The sequence below is a fragment of the Mirounga angustirostris genome, unplaced genomic scaffold (assembly GCF_029215605.1).
Source record: "Mirounga angustirostris isolate CCGP_5_RB_7025 unplaced genomic scaffold, mMirAng1.0.hap1 SCAF_4, whole genome shotgun sequence".
Taxonomy (NCBI): domain Eukaryota; kingdom Metazoa; phylum Chordata; class Mammalia; order Carnivora; family Phocidae; genus Mirounga; species Mirounga angustirostris.
The window spans coordinates 178,805,391-178,817,515 of NW_026991712.1; the positions used below are offsets into that span (position 1 = coordinate 178,805,391).

Here is a 12,125-nt window from a genome sequence, read left to right on the forward strand (position 1 = left end):
TTCTAATAGGTATGCATTTATTTTCATGTGTAATAGGAAGAAACATAACTAGCACATAAGATGTGACTGTAGGATATATTGTTTAGCATAAGACTAAAGTTCGAAAGACGTAAAATAAAAAATATGTTGAGTCAAAGAGAATATTCAGGAAGAAGAGAACAGGAGATCCTCGGTTACGACAAGAATTGTGGAGGTGGTACGTGAATGCCCGGAGTTTGGGACTCACTCTCCAAGCTTTGAGCCGGAAGCTGGGCTCTGCTCTGAGGCCCCTAAGGGGCTCTCCAGGGAGACCCTCCGGGTCCTCAGAGCCTAGGGCATCCCCACAGGAGTGCGTGGTGCATCCAGACCACCCCAGGGAGGAAAGTACATTTTGTTTAATTTGTTTATGCCCTACAAGATGTCTTAGGAGTTACAAAGCAACAAAAGTGATTTTCCTTAAAAGGGAAGAAGAATCTTCTAGGTACGGCCTTGAGGAAGCAGTGGCCACAGGGTAGCCTGGGTTGGGGGGATAAACAGGGAGGCTGAAGGGTCACCCCAGCACTGTCCTGGAAGAGCGTGCCCACGTGTGGGGTCTGTGTGTGCACAGCCCCAGTCAAGGCTGTAGGAGGAACACTCAGGGCTCCTGGGCCCTGTTCCCCAACATACAATGGTACTTAGTCAATGCTGAATCACTGTCACTCCGGGAGGAGCGCCGGAAGGCAGGGCAGAGGGGGGCTGAGTGCCTGGTGTATCAGCATATATCACCCTCTCCTCCTGCCCCTGCTGTTCAGGTTCATGCCTGGGTCTGGTCCCCATGTCGGCACAACATGTCCTCCAGGTGAGAAGTCCAAGGTTGCCACCACTAGGCCTCAGTCTTGTACGTTTATGAGACATTTCCTATCAAGATCCCCACCTCGCCCCAAATCCAAAGAATGTTTCTCACCATTTAAATCTCAAATTTTTAGAAAAGGGCTTTTTAAGGGACCCTGGAGGTTTCCCCAAACAGCTCAGTCCTGCAAGCCAGGGCTGGTCTTAGTAATCCCCTATGGGACAGCTAAAGTGTCATTGCTAGGAACATGGGGTGTCATCTAGAGAACTCACTCCAACTCACCCACGGAAATGGGGCTCAAGGCCAGCGCTCGAGAGGGGCTAGAGCCTTGGAGATGGGAACCCTTGGCGCGAGGCTCCTGGTCTGGAAGCCTTCCAGAGCCCAGAGGCTAGAAGGAGGAGTGGAAAGTCTGAGGAGCACGGTCCGCCAGTTGCCCACCTCTGAGCCGGGAGGGGACCGGGGCAGCTCAGCCCCTGTGTCCCAGACATGGTAGGCGGAGCTGCAGGCTGGTCCCTGTCCCGGCTCAGAAGGAAAGTGTGCAAGAGTGGGTCAGAAAGGCAAACTGAGTCAGGAAAGGTCCCCCCACCCCCACCCCTCCTCGAGTCCCCAGGCCCCGTGGGTGCCCTCAGCAGCACCCTGCGGCGCTCCGCTTCACGTGGCACAGCTTACAGAAGAGGCGGTTGTTCAGTGGGTAGCAGCCTTGGTCCGTGGGCTCCACAGACAGGAGGATCCTGCAGTCCTGCGGGAAACAAGGCACGAGTGGATGGACCCCAGGCCCGAGCACGGCAGCACAGAGCCCACACGGGGTGGGGACTCCCCCAGCATTTGCTGATGAAATTAACGGAATGAATGCGCTCCCGAAGGGTCGGGAGCATGGCCCCTCATTTCCATTCTCCCAACACAGCTGGGCCAGGTCTCGGTCAGGGAAGAGGAGGCACATGGGGGCTTTCATCCACTCGGAAGTGTGAGTGATGAGGGAGGAGTCAGCTGAGGGGAGAACTGAGGACACTCGGAGAATCATGGACACTGAGGGATCATGGAAAGAGCTAGAAGGGCCTTAGCGACCACCCAGCAGCAGCCCTCTGAGAACGTAAGCTCTGCGAGGCAGTAACCCCATTTCCTGCTAGGTCCCACCTAGACCAGAGACCTGTACACCACAAGCCTACGATAACCATCTGCTGGGTGAATAACGGAATCTAGTCCAGTCCCTTCATTTCACAGCTGGGGAAACTGAGGTCTGGAGAAAGACAGGCTTGCCCCAGGTTGTACAGCTGGTCCTGGTTCAGGCGTCTTTTTCTTGCTCCTCTGTCTGTACAGCTTCAACACTGGCACAAACCTCCAATTTTTCAAATCACCGAAGGATGTCGGACTAAGGAGGATGGGGATTGGGGGCCAACTTTGGCCACTTTACCATTCCGCCACAGCCCACACCTCATCGGGGCCTCACCTGGGCACACGCTGGAGGGTGACAATGGGAACAATTAATGTCCAGAAACCTGGCTCAGGGCTCAGCTGGCATCCTCTGGAAGTTGCATGGCTCAGACCAGAGGGGCTGGTCCCCACAGAGACAACTTTGGGGTCCCGGCTGCCATCCTGACCCAGCACAGCCAGGGGAGAAGGGCGCCCTCGTGTGTCTATTCCCTGCAACTGCACCTCAAGTCAAGCAAGGTGATGGGACGCGGGCTATTCCTCAAGGCCACTTGTTTGGCATTCCGAGAATAACAAGTGCCAAACCTCAGGTCCCAAAGGGGCCCATGTGACCTCTCCTAAATTAGAATCAAGGGAGAAAACACCTCAACTACGACCGAGTCACAGCCTGTGAGGGAGCTGTGGGGTGGCCCCAAGCTGGCTAGACCCGGGTCAGACGGACCAGGGTTGGAGTCACTTTTCTCAGGCTCAGTTTTTTCATGGTTCCTCATCTGAGATGGCACTTTGGAGCCCATTTCCCTGCTTGGGGGAAACAGCACCCCGAATCAGTTCCGGGCCACGGTGGTTCAAGCCTTCCCCTCTGAAATGTAACTGCTAGAGCCCGAGCCCTGACTTAGAGCAGCAACCTGGGTGACGCTCACGGCCGCCTTCGCCAAGCCGACCAGGGGCAGGCAGGGAGGGTTTGTTTGCTCACCAGCCAGGCTCAGGGAAAAGCTAATCGCCACTGGGCTTAATGAGGGCTAGGGTGGTGATAACAGCACTTGAATGACATCATTGTTCTTGTAAGATGTGTTATCAGCTGGACCTTGAACCATAACCAACGCACAACATAATATGGAGCAATATATCAACTTCTCTACCAAGCCCCCTTGTCACTTGTGTGCAAACAGTCTCTTGGCTCCATACATCTGTTTAAATAAAGTGCAAAGTAAAATAAATGTTTGGAATTACTCACTGGCTGGCTAAGAGATTTCCTCTGGGACACCCCACTTAGGTGGCACCCACAAAAGGTGCTACCTTTGTCACCATCGCCAGAGAAGACACAGCAGCAACATGGGGGTGACGGAGGAAGAGGCAGGGGAGGACTCGGAGCCTCCCCAGCAGGACTGACTACATAATAGCAGAGCCCAGGGCAAAGTGCAAAGCCCGGTGTTCGAAGAGGAAGAATTTCAGGACGGTGACAGCAGAGCTCTGAAGCAAGCGTGGGACGCTGCTGAGCGGGGGACCCTGTGCTGGACATTTCCTGCTGGGGCTACTGCACCAGCTTTAAGCAGTGTCCCCCTGTCAACCTCCCTCCACCCTGCAGCATCCCTTTCTTCTTTCCTAGGCTTGTAGCAACCCCTCTTGGTCTCATAGGGTCCTGCTTCATTGGCCCCAAGGGTTGTCAATCATGGCCCCCCGGCCAGTGATTGGCTCAGAATGATTGGGTCCTGTGGCCCAAGCTGGACCAATCAGAGGCCTTCTTGAGACGGTACCGTTCCCCTGATGGGGTTTCTAAGTTGGAAGGATGACCATGCCTGTATCCCTCTCCTCACAGAGGATGCTAGCCCCCCGGGAAGAGAAAATGAAGCAAACACACAAAACATGCAGAACCGAGAGACGGAGAGAGAGCCCTGATGATCTCATCAATGACCTCACCGACAGCCTTCTCATGAGATTCCCTTCCTTGAGGAAAGCAGGATGGGCTTGGTTTTTATCATTAACTCGGAGCTCCGATTAATAGACTATTTGTAATGATCTCCATTCTTATCTGCCTCTGCTCCTGGGCCGTGAGCCCTTGGGAGCTGAGTTCCCACCCTGACTCGTCCTCGAGTCCCCGCGCCCGGCGCAGGCCTGGCACCCCCCCTCCCCGGGCGCCCCCCGCCCAGCAGCGCGATCCTAACTCCTCACCGCCCCACTCACCTCACACCTGTAGCAGTTTTCATGGAAGTTCCTTCCCATGCACTCGATTTTGAAGGCATCCTTCCCGTCCCGAGGGATGATGGGGTTCTCACAGATGCTGCACACGGGGGCGAATTTCCTAGAGGGAAGGGAACCCACGCTCGAGGCGCTCCGGCCAGGACCGCAGAAATTAGCTGTGGGAGCCGGGGCGGCGCTCGTTCGCCTCCCCGAGCTCTGCCAGACGCGTTGCCGGGTGACTCCACGGCCACAAACGCCTCTTTCTTCCTGGCAGGAGCGGAGGGTGAGACCGGTGTGATTAGATCCGGCTTCCCAGGGTATAATTAGCTCGAGGCAAGGAAGTGACTGCGGAACGTCTGAATTTGAGAAAGCCGAGAAATCTCCTGTGTGTTCAGTGGGGCTGACCCCATTTCGTTTATCTGGTATTGTAGGTCACTGCTACTTCTTCTTCTTATTCCCTGTCTTTTGAACAGACACATCTGTCTCTCCCCTTAGGCAGTGAGCAACCCCAGGGCAGGGGGCTGAGCCTGACACCTAGCTTAGGGCTACTGCTTCATAAGGCTCTAGTTCCAAGGGGAGCTCCTGAGGCCTGGGGGTTTGAATCGTAACTTCCCTACGTACCAGCTGGGAGACTTGTCTGCTGCCTGCCTCAGTTTCCACATTTGGTAAAAGAGAGTGCTTAATAGTACCTGCCTGACAGGCCAGGCTTGGGGATTAAAGGGCCTAAGCCACGGGGAGTGCCTGCCACAGCTCAGGTACCCGGAGTGTCTGCTAGAAACAAGTGTGTACTCAAATATAAGGTGTGTGGAAGAGGCAGATGGGTTTCTGTGAGCCCAGAGCCTGCAGGAATGCTCTGCTCCAGCCCCTAGAGCTCAGGCCGGGCGCCTCTGTTCTGGCCGAGTCCCACCCAGTGCGCAGATCCCTCTCGTACCTATAGAAGTCGTCCAGGCAGTACACTTCATCCTGGCTGTCCAGGGCAAAGCTCTCATCCCCGATGCACCGGGCACAGGTGACGCACGTGAAGCAGGCGGGGTGGAAGGCCCGGCCCAGGGCCCTGATGATGTGCTCCCGGACCACCTCGCCACACTTGCCACACTTCTCCAGGGTGTCCTGGGACAGAGGGACATTGCCTCAGAGCCATCCAATGGCTGTGCCCACTCCCAGCCGAAAGGGGTTTCTGGCTGGTGACCCACAGGGGCCCAGAAGCACAGCGCTATAGGAGAAGGGCTCCCATTCATGCAACCGGCCTGTAACCACTGCCCCAAAACCTCTACCGTTGCTTAAAGTGAATCGAGCCTAGCATTGTATCCTGGGCTTACAGCGAGGAGTCCTGCCAAGAAGCTATTACTGCATTTTTTTGTTACTAGGACATGCTTAAGGCCAGTGTCCACTAGAGCCCATAGGAGAAATCTCTCTTAAACCTCAGAGTCAGGAAAAGGAGTTCCTGGAAGAACTGGTGTGCTTTTGATCTTATAGACAATAAACCTCAAAACTCTTTCCCTTTTCCATTTGGCCACTGGGAAGCTCAGAGTCAAATTCTGTGTCCCACTTTTAGGAATGACTATAGGGGTCTTTTATTCATATATTTTGGGGTACTAACTTTCCCTCTGGTCTCATCTCCCTTTCTACTTTGATTTTCCTCTCTTCTGATTTCTTTAAATATCTCTGAAATTTCATTGCGGTAAGAACACTTAACACGAGATCTACACTCTTGGCAAATTTTTAAGTGTACAACATTGTTTACTATAGGTATTTGTGCATTCTTATAAGCTGCCTCAAATCCCTCCTGGAATGAGGAGGATGGGGGCAGGGGAAGGGAAGAGGGAGGGATGGGGGAAGGGAGGAGGAAATGGGGGGAGGGAGAGAGGGAGATTACTGAGGCAGAGCAAAGACCTTCCAGCCCGTCCACCTTCTCTTCTAGACAGGTCTCTTCCCTTCCTGGCTATGCTCCTGTTCGTTTAACCTGATTTCATCCAGACAGACAGGTATGTTTGTCTCTGCTCCCATTTGGTGAGGACAACATTACATTTTCCCCTCTCTCCTGGTCCTGGGGGCAGCCCTTCCCTCCCTAGAGCTAGACTCTGCCTAGAGTCTTCCTCCTGCTGCTTCCAGCTGTCAGCCCACCCTTGCCCCTGCTTGCCCTCAGTGCCTCACTCCTGCCTGGCTGTAAGTGGAGGGAAGAGGATAATGCTAACCCCCGCTGTCATTTGATGGGGTCAGAGGAATGGGGTAGGGATGGCCTGGCCCCTTGCTGCCCCCACGGTGCCTCACTGGATTCAGTGATGTGTTGAGACTGTCATCAGATTGCGTGGATTTTACTAGATAGTCCTCCAAATATTCTAACCCTTCCAATCAGTGGTTTTCCAATAGCAGTGTGTGTATCAGAATCACTGAGAGACTTGCTAAAAGCGCAGATTGCCAGGTGCTACCGACTCATGAGAACAAGGTGAGGCCTGCACACAGCCAGGGGACGCGTCTGGGAGTGGGCCGCACACGCCACGCCATCAGAGTGCTAGCAACTCTAACCTCGCGGCATTCGAAGGTTTAAAGTGAATCGAGCCTAGCATTGTATCCTGGGCTTACAGCGAGGAGTCCTGCCAAGAAGCTATTACTGCTATTACTGCAAGAAGCTGGGAGAGTCCCAGCTCCACCACCGTGGAGTGTGACGTGTGTGACAGGCTGGTCCTAAGCCCTGGAACCTGTGACTACCTTTAATAGCAAATATGATTGAGTTCAGGGGCGCCTGGGTGGCTCAGTCGTTAAGCGTCTACCTTCGGCTCAGCTCATGATCCCAGGGTCCTGGGATCGAGCCCCATGTTGGGCTCCTTGCTCGGAGGAGAGCCTGCTTCTCCCTCTCCTACTCCCCTGCTTGTGTTCCCTCTCTCGCGGTGTCTCTCTCTGTCAAATAAATAAATAAAATCTTTAAAAAAAAATATGATTGAGTTCAGTGTTTTGACCTGGGGAGATGATCCTGGGTGGGCCCTAAGTGCCATCCCAAGTGTCCTCGTAAGAGGAAGGCAGAGGGAGATTTGACACAGAAGGAGGAAGTAGGACACCGAAGCAAGATGCCACCCTGCTGATTTTGAAGGTGGATGAAGGAACCAAGGGACGCAAGAGACGCTGCTTCAGAAGCTGGAAAAGGTAAGGAACCAGATTCTCCCCTAGAGCTCTGGAGGGAGTGCAGACTTGCCTACGGACTTCTGACCTCCAGAACTGGAAGAGAATAAATGTGTCCTGCTTGAAGCCGTTAAAGTTTGTGGTGATTTGTTACAGCGGCCACAGAAAACTAATACACCTTGGCTGAGCTCCTTCCCCTCGCTGAGCCTCGACTTCCTCATCTGTGAAATGGGTCACTGGGCCCGCCTCCCAGGATAACTGTGGGGCATGAAATAACGGACACCTTCCAAGTGCCCAGCACGGTGCCTGGTGCCTGGAGGCCAGCCGCAGGGGGGTTACCTGGTAGCAGGGTTCGCAGAAGGGCCGCCCGTCCTTCTGGTAGTAGTTCTGCCCAGCTAGCTGGCGGCGGCAGGTGCGGCACGTGAAGCACTGGGCGTGGTACTGCCTCTTCATGGCCTCCACGGCCAGCTCTCGGGGTGACACGGTCTTGTGGCAGAAGGCACAGACGTCTGGGGTGGAGAAGACACAGGATGTCAGCCGCCCGGCCTGGGAGAACCGCACCCAGGCACCGCCCGGGACAAGCCTAGAGCGCTGGGTCTCTGCCTCGGGCCCCCGGGGTTGTGAGTGTGGCCTCCTTTTGGGAGGAGCAGTAAAAAGGAACGTGAACAGCCTCTGAAAGCCTAAATCAGGGACGGACGCCTGGCTGGCTCAGTCGGTGGAGTGTGTGACTCTTGATCTCGGGGTTGTGTTTGAGCCCTACATTCGGTGTAGAGATTACTTAAAAATAAAATCTTAAAAAAAAAAAAAAAAAAGCCTAAATCAAAGGACGCAGCATCAGGACGAGTGGGTTGCCATCTGTAAAAATTTTTTTTTTTTTAAGATTTTATTTACTTATTTGAGACAGAATGAGAGAGGGAGAGAGAGCACATGAGAGCGGGGAGGGTCAGAGGGAGGAGCAGGCTCCCTGCCGAGCAGGGAGCCCGATGCGGGACTCGATCCCGGGACTCCAGGATCATGACCTGAGCCAAAGGCAGTGGCTTAACCAACTGAGCCACCCAGGCGCCCCTGCCATCTGTAAAAATTTAAAGGAGGCTCTATGGTGACACCTTTATACCCAGATAATCCCAAATGTATCAAAGAACTAAGTGTGAAAAATGAAACCATAAGACTAGAAGAAGCCAGAGAATTATATTATAACCTTGGAGTAGAGAAGGCTTTTGGTGCCTGGTAAGCACTTAGTAGCTACTAAGTAAATGGCTAACACGCGGGCCTGGGGAGGCTGGGGGGGTCATGCCCTCAGACACTGCTGGGTGGGGGGATGCAGATCGGGAGGACCACAAAGGCCAATGTGGCAAAAAGATCAAAGTTATAGGGGCGCCTGGGGGGCTCGGTCGTTAAGCGTCTGCCTTCGGCTCGGGTCATGATCCCAGGGTCCTGGGATCGAGTCCCACAGCGGGCTCTCTGCTCCACGGGGAGCCTGCTTCTTCCTCTCTCACTCTCCCTCTCTCGCTGTGTCTCTCTCTGTCAAATACATAAAATCTTAAAAAAAAAAGATCAAAGTTATAAATGCACCTACCCTTTGACCACGGTATTTCCTCTCCTAGAAATTTCTCTCACAAATTTGCATGCAGGCAAAATGACCTACGTGCAAGGCAATTTATCTCAGCCTCATTTGTCACAGCAAGAAACCACCTAAGTGCCCGTCCACAGGCAACTGGCTAAATGCAAATGACAGGGCCCTGATGAGGAATACTATACAGCTGTGGAAAAGAAGGAGCCACTTTATGTTCAGATGTGGAGCGAGCTCTAAGATGTTTGAAGGAAAGGAAGCAAAGTGCAGAACAGCACAGAGTTTGCTACAGTTTGTGGGAAAATGGGCCAGGGTCGGGGGGGGGGGGCAGACACATATTTGTATTCGCTTGCATATGCATCAGATATCTCTGGAAGGGTATGTGAGACATTAACAACAGAGGCTGCCCATCTGGCAGGAAAGAGGGGAACGTACGGATGGTGCAAAGGGGAGACTTTTCACTGTATGCCTTTCTGTGCTTTTTATTTTGTCTACGCAAGAACATTATGTGTTCAAAAACTTAAACAGTGAAAAAATTCAAGGCATTTTGCTATCATAGCACATTTTGCTGATCAATATTTAAATGGCCTTCAGCTCAGCGCGCCTGGTGGGGGGGGGCGCTGTCAGTGGAGCGTCTGACTCCTGATTTAGGCTCAGGTCATAATCTCAGGGTCATGAGATTGAGCTCTGCGTCAGGCTCCATGCTCAGGGAGGAGTCTGCTTAAGACTCTCTCTCCCTCTGCCCCTCCCACACTCCCTCTCTCAAATAAATAAAATCTAAAAATAAAAAAAAACCTAGCATAAAAAAATGGATTTCAGTTATAAAGGAAAAAGATTTAGGCAATAAACATAAAACTGATGTGCAGTTATAAGGCTCATTGCTGAACCGTGAGTGGGGACAGGTGCTGGTGGTCCCCCCCTCTCCTGGTTCCCACCTGGAAGCTCATGCTTGTCCAGTGAGGCCCCTGGAGACCACCCGGAAGCTTTCCAGCCCTGAGTCCATACCTGTGGATGCCGCTTTCTCGTGGGGGCCAACAGGTTCTTCTGGGGGAGGCAGCAGCTCCTCCCCTGCGGGCCTGGCAAGACCGGGCCGGGGCTGGAGTGGAGGCCCCTCCAGCAGGGACTATGGGGAGACAGGGGGAGGGCAGGAGAGGTGTCATCCGGTGGGGACCCCACACAGCCCTCTCAGCTCTGCTCCCCCTCTGATGGCCAGGCACAATTAGCCCTGCTTTACAGAGGGGGAAACCGAGGCACAGAGAAGCAAGTGACCTAATGTCACTCAGCAGGAAGGTTGACAGCAGTGGCTGGGGCCCAAAGCTACTTCTGAAGAATCTCCTAGAATCTCTTCCCTGGCCTGGAATCCCGCCCATTAATACAGTGGCCTCTGTTAAGGGCAGAGGATCAAAAATATCTTCTCAGAGCTGAAGCGGGGGTACCCCAGGGGGAAAAGGGTATGGCACCCCTCCTCCGGGGGCCTAGAAAAACAGGACCAACTTTTACCAGCTTGAAAGTTTCAAAGAGGGACAGACCTCAAGCAGGAGCAACCTCCAGGCTTAAATCCCTGGAAGGCCGGGACTCTCCCTACCCCGCCCCCCCGGCCTTCCCGGGGCCCCTGGGCTCCACCGGGGGTCGGGGAGACCAAGGGGTTGGCAGTACCTGGGGTGGGGGCGGGGGAGGGGGCAGGTGCTCTAAGTCTGAAATGAGTGATGCTCCCATCGAGGCAGGGGGCTCCTCATCAGGGGAGGGCGGTGGAGGTGGGAGGAGGTCCAGGTCGGGGAGCGTGTCCTCACCATCCAAGGTAGGAGGAGGGGGAGAACATCCTGCAAACAAAAGGGGAGAGAGGGTTGGTCTGAGTCTCTGCAGGCGGGCAGAAAGTGTGTCCACTTACCCAGAAGGCCATACAGCGTGGGGGCCAAGAGCTCAGGTCCAGGGTCCCCCAGACCTGGGTTCCATCTCTGGCTCTGCTGCTGACTTGCTGTGTGTCCTTAGGCAAGAGACTTAACCTCTCTGTTTGCTCAGTTGAAACATGGGTATCAATCTTTCCAGGCTGTTGTGAGGATGGGAAGAGCTTGGCACAGGAGAGGGCACGTGGCGTGGGCTCAGAAAACAGAAGCTGTCAGAACCCTCCATAACAGCCCTCCCCTACCTGGACACTCGAGGGCCCCAAATCCTTGCTAGAAGGTCCTTGTTGAAATACAAGCAAACTCAACCCCTAAGGCTGTGGTTCTCAAAGTATGGTTCCTGGCTCAGCAGCAGCAGTGACTAGAAGTGTGTCCAGAAATGCACCTTCTGGGTCTGCCCCCGATCTGGAGAATCAGAACCTGGGGTGGGGGTGGGGGGTGTCCAGCCACAGAAGGCATAAGAAACCCTCCCAGTGACAATATGCCACCGAAGTGTGGGAACCACCGCCCTGGTTAAATAACCCATCCAGGTCCACACCGAGATGTGGGGAAAGACTCAGGACTGAAAAAAGAATGTAAAATATCTCATTGATAATTTTCGTAATTACTGCTGAAATGACCATTTTACTGTAGCAGATGGCATAATATACATCATTAAAATTAATATTACTTGGGGGACCTGGGTGGCTCAGTCGGCTAAGCATCTGCCTTCCGCTCAGGTCATGATCCCAGAGTCCCTGCTCAGTGGAGAGTCTGCTTCTCCTTTTCTCTCTCCCTCTGCAACTCCCCCTGCTCGTGCTTGTGTGCTCTCTCTCTCTCAAATAAATAAATATCTTTAAAAAATTAATAAATAATAATAATTTTTAAAAGAACCACCTGGGGCGCCTGGGTGGCTCAGTCGGTTAAGCATCGGACTCTTGATTTTGGCTCGGGTCATTTCAGGCTCCTGGGATGGAGCCCCACGTCAGGCTGCACGCTGAGCCTGAGAGTGGAGCCTGCTTAAGATTCTCTCCCTCTGCCCCTTCCCCTCCCCCACTTGTGCACATGCTCTCACTCTCTCTCTCACTCACTCTAAAAATAAAATAAAATAATAAAATTTTAAAAAGAGCCACCCAACAGCAAACACATGTACATACGTAAGAAAAACACACCGGCATGACATCATTTTCATGGTTAGTGCAGGAGAGCTTAAGTCTACTTTTTTTTTTTTAAGATTTTATTTATTTATTTGAGAGAGAGAGAATGAGAGACAGAGAGCATGAGAGGGAGGAGGGTCAGAGGGAGAAGCAGACTCCCTGCCGAGCAGGGAGCCCGATGCGGGACTCGATCCCGGGACTCCAGGATCATGACCTGAGCCGAAGGCAGTCACTTAACCAACTGAGCCACCCAGGCGCCCCAAGTC

At 53.4% G+C, this 12,125-nt stretch overlaps 1 protein-coding gene across 3 annotated transcripts in view; it reads right to left on the reverse strand.

Annotated features, from left to right (window-relative positions):
- The window catches only part of FBLIM1 (filamin binding LIM protein 1), a 20,500-nt gene continuing 8,375 nt past the window's right edge, over positions 1-12,125 (reverse strand). For all 3 annotated transcript variants that reach the window (XM_064589882.1, XM_045898627.2, XM_045898628.2), the window contains 6 exons: positions 10,479-10,642; positions 9,828-9,945; positions 7,592-7,761; positions 5,067-5,245; positions 4,139-4,256; positions 1-1,547 (listed from right to left, as the gene is read on the reverse strand). In XM_064589882.1, the coding sequence (XP_064445952.1) occupies positions 1,434-1,547; positions 4,139-4,256; positions 5,067-5,245; positions 7,592-7,761; positions 9,828-9,945; positions 10,479-10,642 (863 nt within the window). In that variant the 3' untranslated portion in view covers positions 1-1,433. The remainder of the gene's footprint in view (positions 1,548-4,138; positions 4,257-5,066; positions 5,246-7,591; positions 7,762-9,827; positions 9,946-10,478; positions 10,643-12,125) is intronic.